The sequence below is a fragment of the Atractosteus spatula genome, chromosome 5 (assembly GCF_055471065.1).
Source record: "Atractosteus spatula isolate fAtrSpa1 chromosome 5, fAtrSpa1.hap1, whole genome shotgun sequence".
Taxonomy (NCBI): domain Eukaryota; kingdom Metazoa; phylum Chordata; class Actinopteri; order Semionotiformes; family Lepisosteidae; genus Atractosteus; species Atractosteus spatula.
Window position 1 is genome coordinate 40,562,307 of NC_142710.1, and position 22,244 is coordinate 40,584,550.

At 37.3% G+C, this 22,244-nt stretch overlaps 1 protein-coding gene across 1 annotated transcript in view; it reads left to right on the forward strand.

Annotated features, from left to right (window-relative positions):
* Positions 1 to 18,674, forward strand: part of nrg3a (neuregulin 3a) — a 427,029-nt gene extending 408,355 nt beyond the window's left edge. Inside the window, exons 7-9 of the mRNA XM_088917327.1 lie at positions 625 to 746; positions 7,819 to 8,004; positions 18,062 to 18,674. Of these exons, the coding sequence (XP_088773453.1) occupies positions 625 to 746; positions 7,819 to 8,004; positions 18,062 to 18,668 (915 nt within the window). The 3' untranslated portion in view covers positions 18,669 to 18,674. The remainder of the gene's footprint in view (positions 1 to 624; positions 747 to 7,818; positions 8,005 to 18,061) is intronic.
* Positions 18,675 to 22,244: the final 3,570 nt, after the last annotated feature.

The window sequence follows — 22,244 nt, forward strand, 5'->3', positions numbered from 1 at the left end:
GTACTACTGGAGGGTATTAGAAAGACAGCTTACCTACATTATAAAAAAAAGTTTAGGTGTTTATGTGAACTCCCCAATGTCACGCATACAATACAGTGAAGCAGTAAAAAAGCTGACAAAACTTTAGGGAATACTGAGGTCAAGGCAAAGTTACAGTACTGTATGTTAAATTACACTATGTATTGGTAAGACCTCATTTAGAATACAAAGTACAATTCTGGCTATTTTACAAAATAGGCAATTCTACTCTAAAATCAGGTATGAAGGTTAATTGCTGACCATAATGGAATGACAGGGCTAAAGGAAGTGAATGTCTTTTGTCTTGAACAGAGAAAACTAAGAATGGACTTAAAATAATTATTTTTAATCCTAAAACCTTCACATTCATCTCTTGCATCTCTCCTCCACTCTGTCTCCACCTGTGCAGCTACCCCTTGGTTAACTCCTCACTCTGGGTGAGGGTGTTGGCCCTCAGCCAGGTGAGTTGAGACTATATCATACTTTGACAAAGCACTCTTAATAAGTAGTTTTTAATAGAGTTCATTCTTGGGTGTTGTTATTTCTCATGAACATTCACATTCTTATGCTGTGCCCGGCTTTTGTATTTTCATACTTTCTCTACAGTACTGCAAAGGTCATGGGTCTTCCTCAACGTTAGAGGGCAGTGTTCGTGAATCCAGCTTCTCTCAAAGCCGTGCTGCTCCTCCTTGTCACTCCAGAGTCCCAGCCACAGGAAAGCCCCACAGGTATGACTCTGATTTCATCCTTGCAGATTTTGTGTTTTCTGTTAAACTGGACAAAACTACTGAACAGCAAAGGTTGGATTTTAGATGAACAGCATACCAACATACTGGGCATTACAATATAATATACTGTATAGTAATATAATACAACTATGACCCAAAAACATTGTTTTTAGTTTCCAGAAACACAAGTCATCATGTTTCATATATATCAATGAAAATACAGTCATGGAATAAAATGATTGGCACCCTTCATTTGGAAAAAACAATTCCATTCTCTTAAATTGGAAAAAAAAGAACTTTATTCAATTGTATTTAGGCTGATGAATGCTGCTCCCAAAGTTACAAAGTTAACAACACTAGAGATTCTAGGTCAGTGGTTCCCAGCTCTGGTCTTCAGAGTCCATAAATAGCAGGGTTTCTGTGACTCTTGAAATAAAAGCAGCTGTGCACCTGTGCAAGTGTTCAATTAAAGTTCAGTCAGACCAGTGTTTTCCTTCTCTATAGCCTTCAGCCATTGACAACTTAAAGAGACAAGTAAGATGCTGGATTCCAGACACACAGATCCTGGGTTGGGAAAGCCTGTTGTCTTCCTGCCATAGTGTGCCAATATTTTTCTTTGTAACAGTGTACAGTATGTACTGTATTTACTATGTACGCTTTTACTTACTAATACTTACTTTTTAATTACTAAATAGATAAACCAACATGGAATAATTCTAATGAAAGTCATAATATCAAATGGCTAAATAATCATTTGCATTAAAACCTTGTAACTTGACCGTTTTCTGCAGCATTTTGGAATACTACCACACTAAAGACAAAATAAACTTGATTCTCTCTTTTTAGAATTATTTATTGTCACAGTGTTACTCCAATCTTTTCTCTCTCTGTTACGGGAAAATATTCAAACGCCAAACCTTCCCTTTCATTCCAGTATAGCTTTTTAGTAAGACAAGTTCCTTAATTGGATAACAAAGCTTAATTAGTAATTAATGAAACAAAGACAGCTTGTGCCAGAAACATGCAGTGATCTAGCAGTTGTGTTACAGGGACATACTGTACATCTTAAGAGATTTCTTGAAGGTAATGTTGGTTATTTGTAACATGGCTATATTTAAATGACAGTTTGCTTTGCTGATTGTTTACATGAAAAGGGTATTCTGAATACCCATAGAGCAGGGGTTCCTATTCCTAGTCCTGGAAGACCACACAACATCTGGTTATCATCCAGTCAAGCACAAATTGAAGTCTTAATTGAACTAACACATTCAGTTGGGATAGTTGTGAGTTGTATGCTTATAAATTGCGGATTATATTCTACTTATGAAATGCAATAGCTAAACATGCTTAAGGGCTGAAACCAGTCAAATAATTAAAATTAATCCTATTATTAAGTTAATTAAAGGTTTAATTGTGTAACTCAGAGCTTGGCATGGATCAAAAAAACATCACGTGATTGGACGTCCTGTATCAAGATTGGGAATCCCATTGAGTATGGCAGAATCGTGGTCAAAGTAAGAACTGTGGAAAAATCCCTATCCACCTGATTAATAAAATCCCCCTCTTGAGGAAATACTTACTGATCACAAGCCAGTTTCTTTGAAAATTGATTTTTGTTCTTTAGTCTGCTGTTTTGACTGTTCACCTAAATAACATTTGTCCTGTCATTTTCTTGTTTGCCTCCTTAAACTATTTTTTTAAAAAATGTCAGAATATTGCAGCTATAAACGCTTCTTTTAAATAATTCAAAAAAGCAACAAAATATTTGTTTCTTTAATTCCTTGTAATGCAGAGTCAAACAAATGTATTGAGCTTTACAAGATGTTCTTGAGTTTGGCCAAGAAAGATATTTTCATGTAATTTCATGTAACACAAATTACTGACATTATAAATACAAAAAGATGATAATGACAGTTCTTAATGTATGAACATGTTCATAAAGCATTCAAAACAAAATTTCAATAGAGCAGATGTTTTGCTAAGTGTGTAAAGATACTGACATCCTAATTAACCTTTATTCTACATTATATTACCCTCTATTCCTCACATTTTTTCAACTTAACAGAACATGTGCTACACTGTTTTAATAAGAAAGCAGAACTTATATTATATAGACAGAAAAACAGGACTGTATTTTATTTCAAACATTTTGCAATCTTCAGATACAGTATGTTTGAAAGCTCCAAGACATTTTTTATACAGGTCTGTGTCTTTCATGTTGTATTGTGTAAGTAGATGTTTATAATTGTGGAGAGATTCCAGTGTTAGAATGAACTATCTATTGTTTATTTGGTTTTGTTTGCAGCATTCACTATAAACAATAAACTACTTGCAATTGATCTGTGTTAGTGATTTCCTGTGATGGAGCTACAGAATGTCTGAAGTCTGATTATAGAGGCATTACTGAGGTGATAATCTTAACCTCACAATATGTGCTAGGATTATAACAAATCAATTTGAGCTAAATTGTTTCTTTCCTTTATGTTCAGCCCTAGACTTTAAATTTAACTTCATTTCAAATGTTTTTATTTGATTTCTTAGAGTCGTGTGAGCATTAATTGTATGTTCTATACAATGACCTTTCCAGATTATAGGAGTCTGTTTTTCTCGTAGTGCAGCTTCCTCACAACAGAAACCCATGTCAGCTGATGGCATTCTGTACAACACATTCAGTTTCATACAAAATAAACCCATCTGAAAATTCAAACAACATATAATCAATTAGTGACTTATTTAAAAGTGAATCTTTTGGTGAAATAGATTCAGTGTTGATTACAACCTTCAGAAGCTCTCTACAAATCAATCTACAGTATAAAACACCCCTATACTGTACTTGTAAACAGTGCTATGAGATTGTTCATGACCAAATAGTTAGAAGCTTGGTTAAATAACTCCTTCAGCACAGTGTTCCCTATAACCATTCTGGGGCATTCTGCTCTGGTCCACCAACAAAACTTAAAGAACTTGATTTTCCATAGAAGACTGCCTTCCTAGTAATGAGATGAATAGCTTTCTCATTTAGTGAGTTGTGGCTGTAAGGTAGTGAAACTTTTTTTTTTTTGTTCCTGGGATGTAAACAGGACTGTCCAACTCTAAAATTATTTTATAGGAGCCATACTCAACATTGTAGTCTTTGCATTGCATTGAAATTCTAAAATTATTACTCTTATGTAATAATAAACATTTCTTACACCTATATAGAGCTTTTCTGGACCCTCCACTCAATGCGCTTTACAGGTAATGGGGATCCCCTCCACCACCACCAATGTGCAGCATCCACCTGGATGATGAGACAGCAGCCATAGTGTGCCAGAACACTCACCACACATAAGCTATTAGTGGGGAAGAGAACAGAGAAATGAAGCCCATTCATCGACGGGGATTATTTGGAGGCCAATGATAAATTTTGGCAGGACACCGGGGTTACACCCCTACTCTTTTTGAGAAACACCCTGGGATTTGTAATGACCATAGAGAGTCAGGACCTCGATTTTACATCTCATCTGAAGGATGGCGCATTTTTACAGTATAGTGTCCCCATCACTATACTGGGGCAGTAGGAATCACATAGACCACAGGTTGAGCGCCCCCCTGCTGGCGCAATTTCCACCTCTTCCAGTAGCAACCTTAATTTTTCCCAGGAGATCTCCCATCCAGGTACTGACCAGGCTCATACCTGCTTAGCTTCAGTGGGTTGTCAGTTGTGAGATGAAGGGTGATACAGTATGTATCATGAGCCATCTGTAAAAATAGGAATTATCTATTTTTTCACTCTTGTCTAATTTGTATGATCTTTGTATTAGTGTGGGGTCATTTTGCTCCCTTACTTTCAGACACATGCAGGCCATCCTGCATTTTCCACAGACCTAGTGGGTCAGCAGATGTATGATAGGTCAAGATCACCCTAGCAAATTCATTATCTCATCACTGTTTACCTAACTCTGTGCCACTCATTTCCCAGACTCTGATGTGACTGGACTACAGGCTCCAACATGCATATTGTATGAGTGCCTTTACTGGTTTGTCACTCTGAACCCCATACAGTGAAAAAGTATTTGCCCCCTTCCTGATTTCCTCTATTATTGCATATTTGTCACACTGGATGTTTTCAGATCTGTAGACAAAATCTAATATTAGATAAAGGGAACCTGAGTAAACAAATGACACTTTTTTATCATTTATTTCATTTATTCAATAAGCAAAGTTATCCAACACCCCTATCCCCTGTGTGAAACAGTAATTGCTTAATAACTGGGTGCGCCACCTTCAGCTGCAATGACTGCAACCAAATATTTCCTATAATTCAATATCAATCTTTCACATCACTGTAGAGGAATTTTAGCCCACTCTTGCTCACAGAACTGCTCTTATTCAGAAACATCGGTAGGCTTTTAAGCATGAACTGCTTGTTTCAGGTCCTGCCACAGCATCTGAGTTTAGGTCTGGACTTTGACTAGGCCACTCCAAAACTTTAATTTTGCTTCATTTCAGCCATTCTGTGGACTTGCTTTTGTGTTTTGGATCATTGTCTTGCTGCATGACACAACTATACTTCAGCTTCAGCTCACGGACAGATGACCAGACATTCTCCTTAAGAATTTTCTGATACAGAGCAGAATTCATGGTTCCTTCAATTATGGCAAGTCGCCCAGGTCCTGAGGCAGCAAAGCATCCCCACAACATCACACTACCACCTGTGGGTGGTATGTAGGTATGATGTTCTTACTGTGGAATGCCGTGTTTGCTTTACACCAGACATAATGGGACCCATGTCATCCAAAAAGTTCCACTTTTGACTCATCTGTCCATAGAACATTCTCCCAAAAGGCTTGGGGATCATCCTTCTTCTTGGTTAGCAGTGGTTTCCGCCTTCCTACTCTCCAATGAAGCCCATTTTTGCCCAGTCTCTTTCTGATTCTGGAGTCATGAAAACTGACCTTAGCTGAGGCAAGAGAAGCCTGCAGTTCTTTGGATGTTTTCTTAGGATGCTTTGTGACTTCCTGGATGATTTTACACTGTGCCCTTGGAGAAATTTTGGCAGGTCGGCCACTCCTGGGAAGATTCACTACTGTTCCAAGTGTTCTCCTTTTGGAAATTATAGCTGTCACTGTGGTTTGGGAGTCCCAGAGCCTTAGAAATGGTAACAAAAACGTTTTATCTGATCACTTTAGGAATTTCCTTTGATTGTGGCATAATGTGCTTGTTGAATCTTTGTGCTGGGAACTTGACTCTGATGGTAAGGGTCAAAATAAGTAAGGTTTATATTGAGCAGGGCTGGCTGTAATCAAGCCTGGCTGTGTTCAATCAGCTGACTCTAAATTATCTCTTTAATGGAGTTGATTTACTTGGGCAATTACTTTTTTACACAGTGCTAGTTGGTGTTGGATAACTTTGTTCATTAAATAAATGAAATAAGTAAAAAGAAAAAAGTGTTATTTGTTCACTCATGTTCCCTTTATCTAATATTAGATTTTGGTTGATACCAGAAAATAATCAGTGTCAACAATCTGCAATAATAGAGGAAATCAGGGGGTAAATACTTTTTCACGGCACTGTAGCTAATTCTATATAGCTATATAATGTGGCCTAATCAGTTCAGAATAATCTATTTTGGCAAGGGCATGTCAATGTCTTTTATTATTAAACTAAGTCATAATAATAATGTAAGTAACCTATTTACCACTGTTCATAGACAAAAACCTCAGACAAATGTTGTGACACCATTTATAAAAAAGGCCAGCAGAGACCCTTTTTTCTGAGGAAACTCAGCTAAATCCAAGGTACAGGTAGACTATTTGAACACTTTTCTATAAGTAATTTATTTAGAGTGGCTTCACATACTGTACCACTTGTTGGTTTGGCAACATCAATACCATTAATTGTAACATGTTAGAAAAATTAGTGAAACTAAGTAGCAAAATAACTGCTTAAATTATCTCTACAAGCCAAGATCAGGGTGTCCCACTCCCTCTGTTGTGAATTTACACTACTCCCATCAGGGAGACGCCTCTGTGTCCCTAACTGTAAAAATAATAGATTTAGAAAATCTTTTATCCCTGCTGCAATTGCTCTCTCACACAATGTAAAGTAACCCTCTTATCTCCTGTAACACTATCGTACTGACTCCTCGGTTGGTAATACTTGTCTTTCTTCTTTTTTTGTTGTATTGGACTGTGCCGAAAAACAAATTTACGCCAGAGGATAATAAGCTTGAACTGAATTAAATTTAAAAGAGATATGCACTGATTCTTGGAGCAGCACAAATAAACAACTTGCTAAAGATGTAAAGATGAATCACCTGGCTTGAAAACTTCCATAGGTCTTGTCAACAGGATTAGCTGCTTTAAAATAACTCTAATGATGTGAGAAATTCCAAGGGTACTCGCAGCAAAGCAGTTTGATAGCATAAAATAGCACCATTTGTATGAGTGTAGAATTCATTGATACTAGACACGACACCCTGTGAAATCTCAATCAAGTGAAAGCACTTCTTTTTCCTGTTTTCAGAGGTTTTTGGCTCTTCATGGTTCCTGTAGCAGAGACTCCTTCCTGGCAGATGTGCAGTTGTCGTTGTCATTTTGTAGATATGCAAAATGTTTCATGTTAAGGTTGTTGAGCCATATTGATGAACACCGAATCATTCCTCATACAGACCTCTCTGAAATCAGTTTGAGAATCCCTGAGATTAATAGCAGTACTACTATTCTAATGCATTGTATTAACTTACAGTACATAAAATTCTACATATGAGCAGCACAGCTGAAGAAAATATATTAAATCTATTATACTTCAGCAAGACCTTGGCAGTCTTGAGCAATGAGCTTCATCTATAATCTTCAAATAATTTATTTATGTTCCTTTCTAAATTAAAACAATGGCACATCCTTATGGTAAAGGCTTAGGTATTCTTTTGTGACTGTCAACCACAGGTAAAAGCCATGAAGGAATCTGCTCATTTACTTGTAATATTTACTGACTGAGATGCATTTTCCAGGTTGGGAAGCAATATATGACATTGTGATGTGGATACACATTGATAGTATCTTGACCTGGGATGGCTTTGATTTTCCAGGAGCAGCTCCCTCTCTCACAGTCCAGACCAGAGAAGTAGACCCATTCACCGATCTGCTCCTCGAAGAACCCCACCTCTAACCAGGGGGAGACTAAATCCCATTGGAGGAACCAGGGACTCAGGTCCTGCCTATCAGCACCTGCAGGAGGTGGAGCTTTCTGAGAGAGAGGCAGAGACACAGAGAGGGTAAGAGACTGAATATTGGCTGCATCATATGTGACATTCAAAATTAGAATCCAACAATTCAGTAAAAGGGAGCTTTTGGTTTCAAACTAGAACAAGTCCATGGATAAACTCACAGAATATAAATAAAAATGTGTTTTTTGTACCCCCAATATATATAGATAGATAGATCACTTTCTTGGCCATATACAATTTCTTGTATTAGGAATTTGTCTTTTTGCATACCCCAACTTGCTCTCCATGAGACACACAGACAGGTCGAGAAGCTTGGGGTCAGAGTAAGATTACAGAGTAAGATTTCTCTGCCAACCACAGGATACGAACGGGCAACCTTCCAGCCACAGTCACAGATCATTAGCCTCAGAGCCACCACACCACCAAAATCCCACAGTTTTAATTTTTGTTCACACCTAAATAACTCTTATTTCTACATTGTCCATCATTCATCAGAAAACTGCGTATTCTGGTTTTGGTCTTGGTAGTATAGGGCACAAATGTGACTATACCGAGGATGGGGTACCAGTCCATCACATGGCACACACACAAGGTCACAGGGACAATTTAGAGACACCAATTAACCAAGACAGCATGTCTTTAAGAGGTGAGAAAAAAACAGGAAACTAGGAGAAAAAATCTAATCAAATGCAGGACCTACATTACAGTAAGAGCCATGAGGCAACATCACTTAACACCATGCCATTTGCAACCCATAATTTGACTGATTAAACCCAATAATATAACCAATCCTTTGCTGAACGCTTGTATAAAACTAATAATAGAACAGTCTATGACTCTTCAGGATCTGGGCAGGACTCTCCAGATCCAGAATAAAACTAAAGATCTATCTGCAATCTCACCCTCATCTTCAGATCAAATACAGAATGCCCTTTAATATAATGTATTCCCACTATACAAAAAACACTGGCCAGTATATTTTCTGGAGAGAACAAGCGCAAGATCTCAAACTTACATGCAGTTAATATACAGTAGATATATTGCCATTATTGTACCATTATGGTCAACTTTGTATAATTCATGCCATTCCCTGTTCAAGCTCATCTTGTTGTTTACAGATGTTATAAATGTGGTCCAATGTTAATAATTAGAGGTTACTCATTTTTTGTTGAATGAATGGATGTAAAGCTAGCAGTAGAAGGATTGATATCATCTACAGTATATGAATAGTTGTAAATAAAAGAAAAGCAATCCACCTATCTAGTCCTTTTGATATTAGCTAATTAATACTAACAGAGCTAACTCATACCAAGGACAGGAACGGAAATTTTTATATTTTGTTGAAAAATTGTGATATCACCAAATCCTATGTGATATGCATGAAGAGACTATTAGTTCTCATTCCCCATTTTTGTACTCTTCATTAACTTCAGAGGACAGTAAGGCAAAATATGTATGGAAAGAAACATGCTTACAAGTGTACACATTCAAATGTGATGCTTGCACACATGATGGAGCCCGTGTTTTCCTGCCATATTCAGACTTCAATTGTGGCTAATTATAAGCTATCAAATGACTTGGAGAAGCTGGTCAGATACTGTACAAAATATTAATAGGCTGTACAATGAAAGATTCTTACATGATGCTTTGTTTTCTGATTCTTATTTCTCTTTCTCTATAAGTTCTCTGCCTTATTTGGGAAAATGTTTGAGCATGCATATGAAGAAGGCACTTAAACACTCACTTAGGTTTATTTATGGAAATGTTTCTGTTTCCGTGGTTGTAGTTTAATGATATAATTGTCCATTAATCCAGCTTAGCTGTTGGTTTGTTCTTGTTACTGTACAATTTTTTTCAACATTATGAGACCTGTGTTCCACCTGTTATTACAGAAAAACCAACCTCAGCTTAATCCCTTAATATTCTGTGGGATCGGCTCAGACAGAAGCATCAGGATCAACCACTGCCAAATACTGCTGTTGATGTTTTTACAGTACATCTCATGTTCAAGCAGGCCCGTGTCAATCATGTAACACTCTTTGCCTGGTTGTGTTTGACCCCACTTGACATTGCACACGTTTGTAAAGGCATCTGGCTTGAAGGCAAGAAATGACTTGTGACCTCACTTGACCTTTGAATCTTCCTGCCAGATACCTGCTTGGAAATGTTGCAATGGTGTCATAAAGTCTTAAGGAATCTATTGTAGTTTGAATGTACAGTAGATTTCCATTTCATAACTGTTTCAATATACCGATATCAATTTTTTAAAAAAGACAACAGGCGCAGTTTTATACTGTACACACAGAAGGAGAGAAAGGTTGAGAACTTTGTTGTTTTAAATGTATTGTTGCCAGTTCAAATCTGAACTATGACAGCATTTGTATATCAAAGACATAAAAAACACAATATGTACAGTAAAAGAAGAGGGTGTTTAAGGTCGAGTGTGTGTCAACAATTAGCCCAGATGCCAGTACAATAATATGTTTAATTACTGCTTTTATTTTATTCCAGGGGTGTGTAAATGTATTGCTCTGATTAACATGGCAGGGTGCAATTCCCAGATTTATTCGGTTGACTGGCATCAGTCAGAGAAGTGCAAGTTTGCATCTTTCATTTCACAATATTTACAAATACAGTACAGTGTATGTGAGGAAGTTTGACCTATTGCCATAATTCACACCCCTTTCATGTTTAAATCAAATTGTCTTCCATTAGCTGAACAAAAGAGAGTCTAAAAGAAATGAGGAAGAAGCTGGAACGAAGAACGCCCAGTCAAAGAGGCAAATGATTTCCAATCATGAAAACAAACCTAGATCAGACGTACTGTACTCAAAAACTTAAAATAAAACTAATACTGTAGATGGATGTCAACAATTTATGTTGACACATGGTGGGAGACTTGGGACATGGGAAGACATGGTGGGAACAGTATACCACTCTTGGCTGTTCAGTGTCCACAGTTCACACTTAAAAATACAGCACACATTTATGCAACCAGGTACAGTGGACTGAGGACACTACAACTTTACCAGAACAATAACATCTAGGACAGTACCTAATCACAAAACAGTACATATGTTTTTGTCTCACTCAAGGGTACAACACCTGTGGCCCACTGGGGATTTGAACCAAGTCAGACTTCCACTTTCCGGAGTCTATTGGGCTTCTCCTGCAGAGGAGCTGTCTGTATAACAATTTATCCATAACAGTACTGAACAGTACTGGCATGGTTGTTAGTATGGCTGCCTCACAGATCTTGGGCTCAGGGTTTGATATTGTATTGAAATTTTGGCTAAATATCTTTCTTCTAAGCTGCTTATAATAACCAAAACTCAATTGCTTAATACTGCTTTCTGTGTGGAATCAGCATGATCTTCCCTTCTTCACATGGTTTTCTCTGGGCGCTCTTCATTCTGACCACCTTTCAAAGACACATAGGCTAAATTATTTGATATAACTGAACTGTCACTGGGTGTTTGGATGTGTGTGTGCAATGGACTTGACCAGAAAGTGGTCTTGTATTGCAATCTTGCAAGATTGTGAGCTTCCAGCATTACCACAAATAAACAATTTTGTTAAAATTGATTAACATGTTGAAAAGCATATTTGTAGTGGTGTGCACAGAATGTACCTTGTGCCATTACTTATAGAGTATATTAGAACCTTACTGCTGACAAATGCAATGATTTTATTGTTCTACTGCAGTATTCAGTTTAAAAGCCTGTACAGTTCCTGTAGAGTGACTGTACTGTGACAACTGCTAATTTCCCCCACCGTGAAGGGAGTGAAGGACTCATACTGATTAATTTACAGTACTGTATACAGCAGGTCTATATACATTTTTCTTGTTTCTATTGCAGGTCCTAAAATAGGCTTTCACTTTGTCTTTTAAGAAATCTTGAACCGTTGTATCTTTCCTCCAGTGTTTTACTTAGTGTTTTATTGCAGATTCACCTTATTGTGTGGGTCTGATGAAATTATCATATTTCTTCAAAGGAGTAAGCATTTCTTTATCCAGACTTGCTGACTTGACGATATTGTTTCACCATTACGTCTGTTTTTCTGCACAGTACACAGAACAAAGTAATTTACATGTTTACTAACTACTGTAGCAAGATGTGTCAGGTGTTTTCAGCGAGAGGCCGTTTTTGTTTAACAGGGTATACATAATAAGGATATATATAAATACAAATATTATGCGTAATCATGACACTATCACACTTAGCATCCCAGAATATTATATCAATTTTGAGGTTATTCTGAAATTTTCTGCACCAGTGTATAAATGTCAGACTTCATCAGGCCCTGCATGATAAAGAGTACTTAATAGTGTTGCTTAATACTGCTGTGTTGGTTTTTACTTTTTTACACTTGGTGTTTTATAACAGTTTCACTGCCTGTGTAAAAATTACTCATTATTTAGCCCTGCAATTTTTGTTGTCATATTAACCTTTCAGAATAATATCAACATTTGTTGATTACCTTATCAACAAATGTTTCCTGCCTTTTATCAGTATCCTTTAGTTTAATGATACTCTGGTGAGAAGGCTGTTTGGGACTGGCTGTCCCACACTCTGGCATTGTACTGACCAGAAACAGGAGTACTTACCGGCTCTACAGACAAAGGCAAGGCTGGCTGGATGGCAGTGCTGACCTATTTCCAGACTCTGCAGCTGTAAAGAAACCCGTCCCCCAGTGCCCATCATGGAGTTGCTATGGAGACGGTCTGCAGGAAAAAGGGGCGTAGCAGAAAAGGAGAGGAAATGAAGGGAGAGGTTAAAATGCTGACAAGGAAGGAAGCTACCTACATCTTGTGCTTGACACTGTAATGTCACATAAATCCAAGAGTATCTGTTAAATAAAAATGCCCCACCAGCCTTTTAGAAGGCTGGCATTGGAGTATTTTTTTCTTTGTTTTCATATAACATCATCTTGATTGAGCACAGCATCACACCTTTTCCATCCATCAATAAATAACTGTGTGAGCCCTAGAAAAATGTTTAATTGATGCATGCTTGCCTGCACCGTATAATTATGAAAACAGTGCATTATCGGTGGGGTCACATCATAACAAACAGGATGTTTAGACAATTCAACAAAGATGCCACATGGGATGTCAGTTTTTATCCAGCTTCTGCTATCTGCAAGGTCATCCGGACCTGCTATTTCATGAAAGAAGTTAATTTGAAGTTTTTATACTGCCCATAGTGTAGATGACCTGACCAATCCTTTTCTCTGCGTGTACCATGCACTGAAAAGGGCACTGCTTTACTACAAAATGGGTTCTTTTTGAAAAATACCAAAAAATGAATACTTTGATGTTTCAGAATTCTTGTGTTTATTCAGGAAGCACGTGCTGCCGTCTCCACTCTTTGGACTCTACACTCTTACCCCCCTCCTCCCCATTAAGATTCATCGCTTTCATCTGTTACTGCAACAGAAGATCTCCGTCAATTTGTGCATCCACTACATCAGATTTTTAGGGCTCAACTTTTTTATTATTTTAACAATGAATAGAAATCAACAGGCAAACCATTAGGTCAGATTTAACAGCAAATTTGTTTCAAATCTATCCTGCTAGTTTGCTAAATTTGCTACATAAATATTTTTCCAGCAGAGCATGTTTGTAAGTCAAAGGGTTAAAAGCAATTGTTAGAAGGCTGGAGAATACAGTAAGTTCCACTTACAGTATGTCACGGAACCACGAGAAGTGCAGCATATAGTATCAGTGTGTGATGTCACAAGCACAGGTAACTATAAAAATACCTTTTAACTGACTTAAAAAAAGGGGTAGATCTTCTGGGGGAAAAAAATGAATAAAATATGTTTACTGTAATTTTATTTTTCTCCACCTTCCAGAGTTAAATTTTTTTATCTTTGTCAACATTTTGTAGCCATTAGTCTGTTAGGATAGGTCCCTAACAACATTGCACATCCAGATTTGGAAATATGTGACTAGATTTGGAAATATGTGATTTTTACACAACTGTTCAAGGTCTGTCGAGTACCTCAATGTTGATGGACAGTAATCTTCAAGCCATGCCACATTTTATAAAAAATTAAATTAAGGTTGGGCTCTGACTGCACTACTTAAAGACATTTACCCTTTTGTTCCTTAGACACCCCAGTGTAGCTTTGGGTCATTATCACTTTGAAAGCTGAGTTTCGTCTCAGTTTCAGCTTTATTGCAGAGGGCAGCAGGTTTCCCTCAGGACCTTTTCTGTACTTTGCTCAATTCATTTTCCCTTCTACTGTATGTTGACAAAAGCCCCAATCCCTGCCAATAAGAAACATACCCATAACGCCTCAATTTCCCTTTGGGATCAATAAAGTCTTATCTTATCTTATTATAACATGCCACCACCTTGCTGGGTTTGCATCAAACACAATATTTTGCATTTAGGTTAAAAAGTTCAGTTTTAATTTTATCAGACCAAAATATTTTGTCACTTGTTTGCAGTGTGACTTAAATGTTTAATTGCAGTTTTTTTAATGGCTCCCATACCTGTCAGATTTGCAGGAAGTACTTGGGATATTGTTGTCTCATGCACATTACAGGCTATATCTGTAGCTCTTTCAAAGTTGCTGTTTGCCTCTTGGGATCCTGTCTGATCAGTTATCCTTCTTGCTTACTCATCCATTTTGGAGGGACAGCCTGATATATTTAGGGTTTTGGTGGTGCCATTCGCACTCCACTGCTTAATAGTTGTCTCAACCATGCTCCAAGGGATATTTGAAATATTTTATTAATAATCTATGCCTTTCCACAATTTTGTCCTGAATTTTGTTCTTTTGAAAGCTCCTTGGTGCTCATGGTTGAGAACTTCAGAAATCATGTGCATCACTACAATTTAACACAAATGGTTTAGGCCAGTTGACTTGGTGTGTGATTCTTGAAGGGAATCAGTTACAATTTAATTTAGAATGGCTATCGCTATTGGGGTGTGAGGTGAACACTTATCTAACCAGGATATTTCACGTTTTATCTGTAATTAATTTTCTATAAAATTTAAATTACTTTAGGATGTCATAAGATATGATTTGTAGATAAATGAAAAATATATATTTTAATGCAACAAGATATGAAAATCTTAAAAGAGGAGTGTAAACTTTCTTTAGGCATATAATGTACAGGACAGTATATATATATAAACACTTTTCTCTGTGACTTCAGTAAAACGGAATCTACTAAAAGTTCCCAATTCACACATGCTTGTGTTTTTGTGTTTGTGGTGACTCTCATCCTATTTCTTTTACTATTCCAATGAACAATTCATATGAAAGTTCATATGAGACAAAACTAGACCCACAATTACATTTGGAACATTCAGGTTAAAATAATTTGCCATTTAGTCGACTAAAATGTCATATTGGCTCATCCTGTTTACTAATGAACATACATGTAAGAAGGATTATAGGCAAGAGGAAGCTAATAACTTCATCTAGCTCGTTTGGCACAATACCTTTGCTTTTGACCCTACCTGTACAAATTTAAAAAAAAAAATCTGTAGGCAATTTGCTAATTGTTCACTCACTTGTGTTTTCTCATTCTATCAGACTGAAATCGGAAAGAGTAGAACAATACAGGCATTTCCTAGAGCAGGTATTCCAACAAAATGACTGAAGAACTAATCTTTAGCCACATCATCCATTAGGATTCCAGCTATTGACATCCCTCATTTTTCCCAGTCTATATGAGAAAAATCAGTGTCTCCCATAATAATCAATTCATCTGTTCCCCACAAATTCATAATTTAATTGTATACAACTGAATTATAATTGATATTTGATGTTCAAATCTATAACATATTCCTAACACTATGCTTTTTAAATTATTTTTAATTCAGTCTGACTCATAGATTCGGAGATTCTGTTGATTAATCTATTTTTATGTACAATAATCCAACCTTTGTCTCTTCCATTCCATCCATTTATTTGTATTCATCCATCCATTTTCTAACCACTTCATACTATTCAGGGTCATAGGGGAGCAAGAGCCTATCACAGCAAGCAAAGTGAGCAAGGCAGGATACACCCTGGATGGGACCCCAGTCCATTGAAGGGCACACAGAGACACAGACACGCACGCACACTCACACCTAGGGCCATTTTCCCCAGTATCCAATTAACCTTCTAGTATGTCTTTGGACTGTGAGAAAAAAAAAAACAGAACACCTGGAGGATCCCCATGAGAACATGGGGATTTATTCTCTGCCAAGTTTCAATGTGGGGTTATTCTCTGCCAAGTTTCAATGTTTCCAATTATATTACAATCACATTCTAATACCATAGTTTCTATTTCATGCATTTTATCCCACACATTGAAGCTATTAGAAAATATATATACAGTAATCCAATTTTGCATAATTAGTCAGCACCTGAAACAGTTCAATGTCAAGGATAATTAAAAATCAAATGGTAAATAATTACCCAAAGATTATCTGTTCAAAGCTTCCCTCTGAGTATTCACTTAGATTGAAATGTCAGTGTTCAAAAGCAATGAAGTATTGAACACTGAAGTATTAAAAGCTACCTAATGAGTTTAATTTAGGGGAGTATATGGCCAAATGTTTGGACCATAATCTTACAGCATTCCAAAGCTTTTGTTGGCCTGGCTGTGCTTAATTTAAAATATTGTTATTTGACTTTTCAGTCAATTGTTTGTAAGACATACGTTTTGGCCGAGGGACAAGCACCCAATTGAGAAAGCTCAAATCAAGCAAAAATTGGTAATTGCAAATTCACTAGAAAAAGTTGTTTTCTTGGAGCCCTTCAAAATTTCGAAGAAGGCTCCACGGCCGAAATGTTGTGTTTTCTTTCTTCTTTTTTTCAGCATGGAATAAACCTATTACTTGTTCCTAATTAGACAGACTGCATGGTAGTCCTGGTTTGTATGGAAGCTGGGGGCAATACTTGCACTAATCTTATAAACTAATTTAACTAAAAGATAAATTTTAATCTTGGATGAAGAATCTACCCCACACACATATTCCAAATGAAAGCTGCTCTCAACCCATTCAAGAGACACAAATGCAATATGGTGGTAACCAGTCCCCAGCTACTGTACAGTATGTATATTTTGGTAGTAAGCTGTGCACTCTTGGTTGTATGACACTAACAGGCTTTAGAACATGAGCCTTCATCTGTTCTTGCTCAGTAACGATTCCCAGGTAACTAAAGTTCATATGACACATTATCCATTGTTCATGGATCCAACTGCAGTCATACAGGTATCTAATTTATGCAGTGGGTAGAGGCTAAGATACCCTTAAGTAGTACTTTGTTGCATTCCTACACTAAATTTCTGCAAAGGGAAAGAATTAAAGCTAGATTTTACTACTTCTCACACTTTGACAGTGTGGTCAGACACTTTCTTTGCTCTTTAAAATTTGTTTCCTCTTATTTTTTCCTCTTGTTCAGGTTTAAAAATCAAATAAAACATTTAAATATACTCTACATTCAAAGTTTACACAGCACAACGACATAAAACCCAGGGATACCCCTGCTGAATATTGAACAAAGAGTCTTTGTGCAATTAATAATTTCTGATACTCTTCTGCTTCAGCCACTCAGACACTTAAGCTTTAGCTAAAATTATCTTGTATCATTTCATTGTTTGCAAAATGCTATAGCTTAAATTTGTGATCCAGCTTTTCTGCATTTTATTTTACACTTTATTTAGTCACTCTGAATTACTGATTAAACCCAGATATTCCTTTGTCAGACAAGTTTGCATATACTGTAGTAAGACATAGTAAAAGTTTGCACTTAATGCACATAGTAAGACTGAATGGAAAATAAGACTCAGGTAAAAAAAAAGGTCTAACAAATCGTTTTCCAGTGACTAGAGAAACCACAGTAACTTGGAAAGCAGAAATATACAGTAGGTCACATTTTGAGAAATTTGGGATAGGCAAAAAGGTGGTTTGGAGCCACGTAAGAGATAAATATTTTTCATCAGAGTGAATTTACAACGTAAACCATGCAAATTATTCATGTACAGTGTAGACCCATGAAATGAACACCACTGGAAGGGTCTTGTTAATATCTGGTCTCCTGCTGTGTATTCCCTGACAAACTTTTCTTTCTCTCCTCTCTTTCACAGGAACCAGTCAGCCAGGGCAGGTAGTGATCCTTCACAGGACATTTTCTTAAATATGCAACCTCCCCTCTTTGCTCCAGTGGGGGTGGGGGAGGCCAAGACTGAAGTGCAGTGCAGCCGTCTGGGCAGGGCAGCTCCAGGCAGCATTAAGGGCACCCCATTTCGTCATGCCACACCCCCTCCTCCAGTCCGCGCCTGCTCTATTCCTATCATCCCCTCTGTCCTGGGACAAGACGACATTTCCTGTATGCAAAAGGGTGACATTAGTGAGGGCAGCTGTAGTTCCATGCCCCTACCCTGCTTGTTGAGCTCTGTAGTGGACAGCGCTCATGGTGCGCACACCCCCCCTTCTCCAGCAGCTGTAATAATGGCAGGTGGGCAGCAGGAGGCAGTGGCTTTGCTTCTGGAGGCAGCTCAAGAGCAGCTCAGGGTCCTGGCACATGCTCATAGGAAGCTGGAGGACAGCAGCCCATCACCCATGATGGCATGCGAGACAGCCTGCTTCCTGTCTCCCATCACTGCAGGGGGAGTGCCCCAACCCAGCCCCCCTGAAACCCAGCTGATGAATCCAAGTGAACCCCACAGAGACTCCTCCCAGCCCTGCCAGTGAAATGGTGGAGGCTGTCCAACCCTGTTTGGACCAATCAGAATAAACCCTGGTGTCTTGAAACAGAACTGCATATGGAACTGCAGGAAGGTGGCAAGAGGACTTAATGACTGAAAAAACAAACAAACAAAAAGAACAAAACACATGCATAAAGAAGGAAAGTATGAACAAATTAAAGAGGGTATGGTTGAAAACTTATTTAAAAAAGAGAAATTATTTATATGCATTTATTTAAAATGAGAAGCTTCTACTTAGAAAGGAAACCAAATAGTCTGTCATCTTCATGGTGTTTTTAATTGTAAAAAATGAAACTATAAAATAAAAGGTGAGGATGTAAAGATGAGGAATATGGAAATGTTACAAGTTTTCATTTGTAATAACTCCTCCACTGCTTTCAGACCCCCAGTGCAGATCACACGTTATCAGAGCATGTGTCTCCTCCATCTTTACAGCCCATAAACAGAAGTACTGTAATATTAACACTCCTTCTTTACCAGTCTCAGAGAATCTGTTGTTAAAAGAGTTTCAGAGAACCCAACACCCACTGCATCTGACAGAAAACAGTGCTTCGTCCATGGAAGTTCTGCTCCTGTAGCAGTAGTAGTATCTCGAAGTAAAATCGTGGATTAAGAAATGGAAGAATGGGAGAGAAAGTAGTGGTATCTACTTACGCTACTAGCACAGCTTCACATACAGATAATATCTTTCCTTCAGTCTGCTTCCCTGAACAGTCACTTTTTCTTTTTTTGTATACTGCTGAAAATGAGATTCTTCAGCCACCTTGGGCATCTCTTTGGGCAACAGATATGGATATTCAGCACCATGCCTGCCTGGCCTAGGTAGATGTGTTTAGACATGACTGGCATGATGGAGAGCTGGGTAAAGATGAATGAATGACAAGCAGGAGTGAAAGCGAGGGCTTGAGGGCATGGAGGAGTTTGTTTATTTAGAATCAGAAGATGTCACTTGACTGCTGCTGTCTTTAAGGGATGGGTGGGGTTCATGACTGGTTGCAAATGTGGGACCATCCTCCTTTTTTACAATTTTAGTATGCATAAAAATAGCAAAAGGACTGCAAGATCAATTTGAAATTTTTCCATAATGCTCTACCACCAAGTAAGACTTGCATGAATATGGCAGTGCCTGGAGTATCGTTTGCTGCTGCCCCCTTGAGGCAATTTGGGAAGAGTGCTGTAGAAACATGGGGAGATTTTCAAACAGTAGCGTTAATGTTTGTGACCACACAGTATAGATTGACAGTATTATAAGCAAGGGATTTTCAAGCAGAGTAAATTAAACAAATCAGTTTCATGATTCATTGATAGTCAATGAGGTCATTTCACAATGAATTGTAAGAAAAAGTGTGCAGGTCACGTATATCATTCCCTTTGCCAATGACTATATAACTGGGAAGGTATCAAAGGTAAATTCCTTTCATCATATTGAGTGAACTTTTCTTTCACATGCAGCCTAGCTGGGCTGACATGTTACACAAACTCAGAAAAAGACACTTAATAAGTATTGTATTTACACTGATACTTACAAATACATTCACATACTATCAATTACATGTCAACTTTGCAATCACCTGTAAATAGAAGTTTTATAATTACTGGTGCTGTTACTATCAACTTATCTATTTGCAAAGGAGGCAATGTTATCCAGGATGATTTGTAATGCTTCAGAAGTGGAAGAAGACAATACAAAAGTATTGATTCTGGTATAGCTGTATTGTAAAGTTTTCTGATGTTTGATCAAATGTTCAGTCAGCATTAAACTAGAATATCTTAATTAATATTGAAATTTAATTGTATACTCATATTTTTTGCAAAATAAAATAAACACAGTATGCACCTACAGTTCAGATAATAACGGTATACAGTACACCAACTGATAATTTATGGGTACAATTAATGTCAGATGCAAACGAGTGGTGTATTGTTTTAGCAGTATAGCTCACATTTCCCAGCATTGCTAATTAAAATAAAGAAAATACATTTAATTGCTAACAACAGCTATAGAACCAGCAAGCTATTTTCAGCACATACTGTATAAGCTACAGGTATTGAATAATCTAGTCAGGGTTTCAGCAATTATCTACTAATACAGTCTCTGAAATCAATATCTCTGAAATTGATTGAACACAGCAGAATGTGTCAAAATGTTAGAAACAAATCAGAGAACAGGAGACCTTTGGAATGGTTTGAAAGCAGGCAAATAATTATTTAAAATCCAGATGCACCATAAAACTGCATTCTGACACGAGTCTACCCCTGATTAAGATGAATGCTGAAATAGGTCAAGTTAACTGTAACATTTTTATCGATGCAACCATAACCAGATGGACAATGGTGGAAATGGTATATTGATTACAACTGTCCCATCAATTCACCTGTGATGCTGTTAAGACCACCACATTTTAGTAGCGGATCCAAAACCTTCTACCGATGCTAACAATGGCTGTGGTATCCAGATTTCAAATTGCCATCTGCTGTATCTACTGTATCTAAAACCTATAATCAGTCCTTTTACACCCTCTCTCAGTGTTGTCGTTGTCTCTTCAAAAATTGAATTTATACTGTAGATGCAGGGGGGATCACAGCAACTCCATTATTTTACTTTTTCTTAAAATAGTGCATAGAATGTCACTCTAAGACTAGATAACTATCTGCAAAGGAACAAGTAATAGGTTTATTCCATGCTGAAAAGAGAAGAAAGAAAACACAACGTTTCGGCCGTGGAGCCTTCTTCAGGCACCTGAAGAAGGCTCCACGGCCGAAACTTTGTGTTTTCTTTCTTCTCTTTTCAGCATGGAATAAACCTATTACTTGTTCCTTTGCAGCCTACGCATGCTGACGCAGCTACCCATCTAGACAACTACTGTATCTGTTGTTAATGAAAGCCATCCTTTTCCAGTAGCAAATTAAATGCTGAATAAATTAATGTAATTAATTTAACTTTAAATACCCTTGCAAACACAACAAATAGTCAGCAAGCTATAATACAAATACAAAGTATTAAACAGTACATCCGTATTAATGCATTTTTCTATTAATATAAATCTATGAATTAAGACAAAATGTCTTCTTAATGCAAAAAAGGAAAAATTCTATAATGGTCTATTTGTTAATAGCAAATCTCAACTTTGGCGTTGCCATTTGAAAATCCCCCCTCTCTCACCTATTCCATACAGCTTCGAGATTGCAGTTTTCAAAATGCAAGAGCAACAACACCTATACAGAAATCTTCTGCTGTAGTGCTGGAACAGTCACAGTCTTTCATGTTTTATAGCCAGTTTTCAAAAGTTAACAATTAGAAATGTGGAAAAAATGTTCAATCATTGATTGAATTTAGTTATTAAAGGCTCAAGTAGAAAAAAAAAACAACAGTAGAATTTTCAAGACCAGAGCATATTAGAATATACTACAATTATTTGAGCAAAAAAATAAATACATTTCAATTTGTCCATCCATTTCAGTGCCAACAATGCTCTCAGGTTGTATGCTTTGAAAGCCATTGAAAAACGAACTACTGGGTACCATGATCATCTCTTAATTTTGCAATTACTGCTATGGAAGA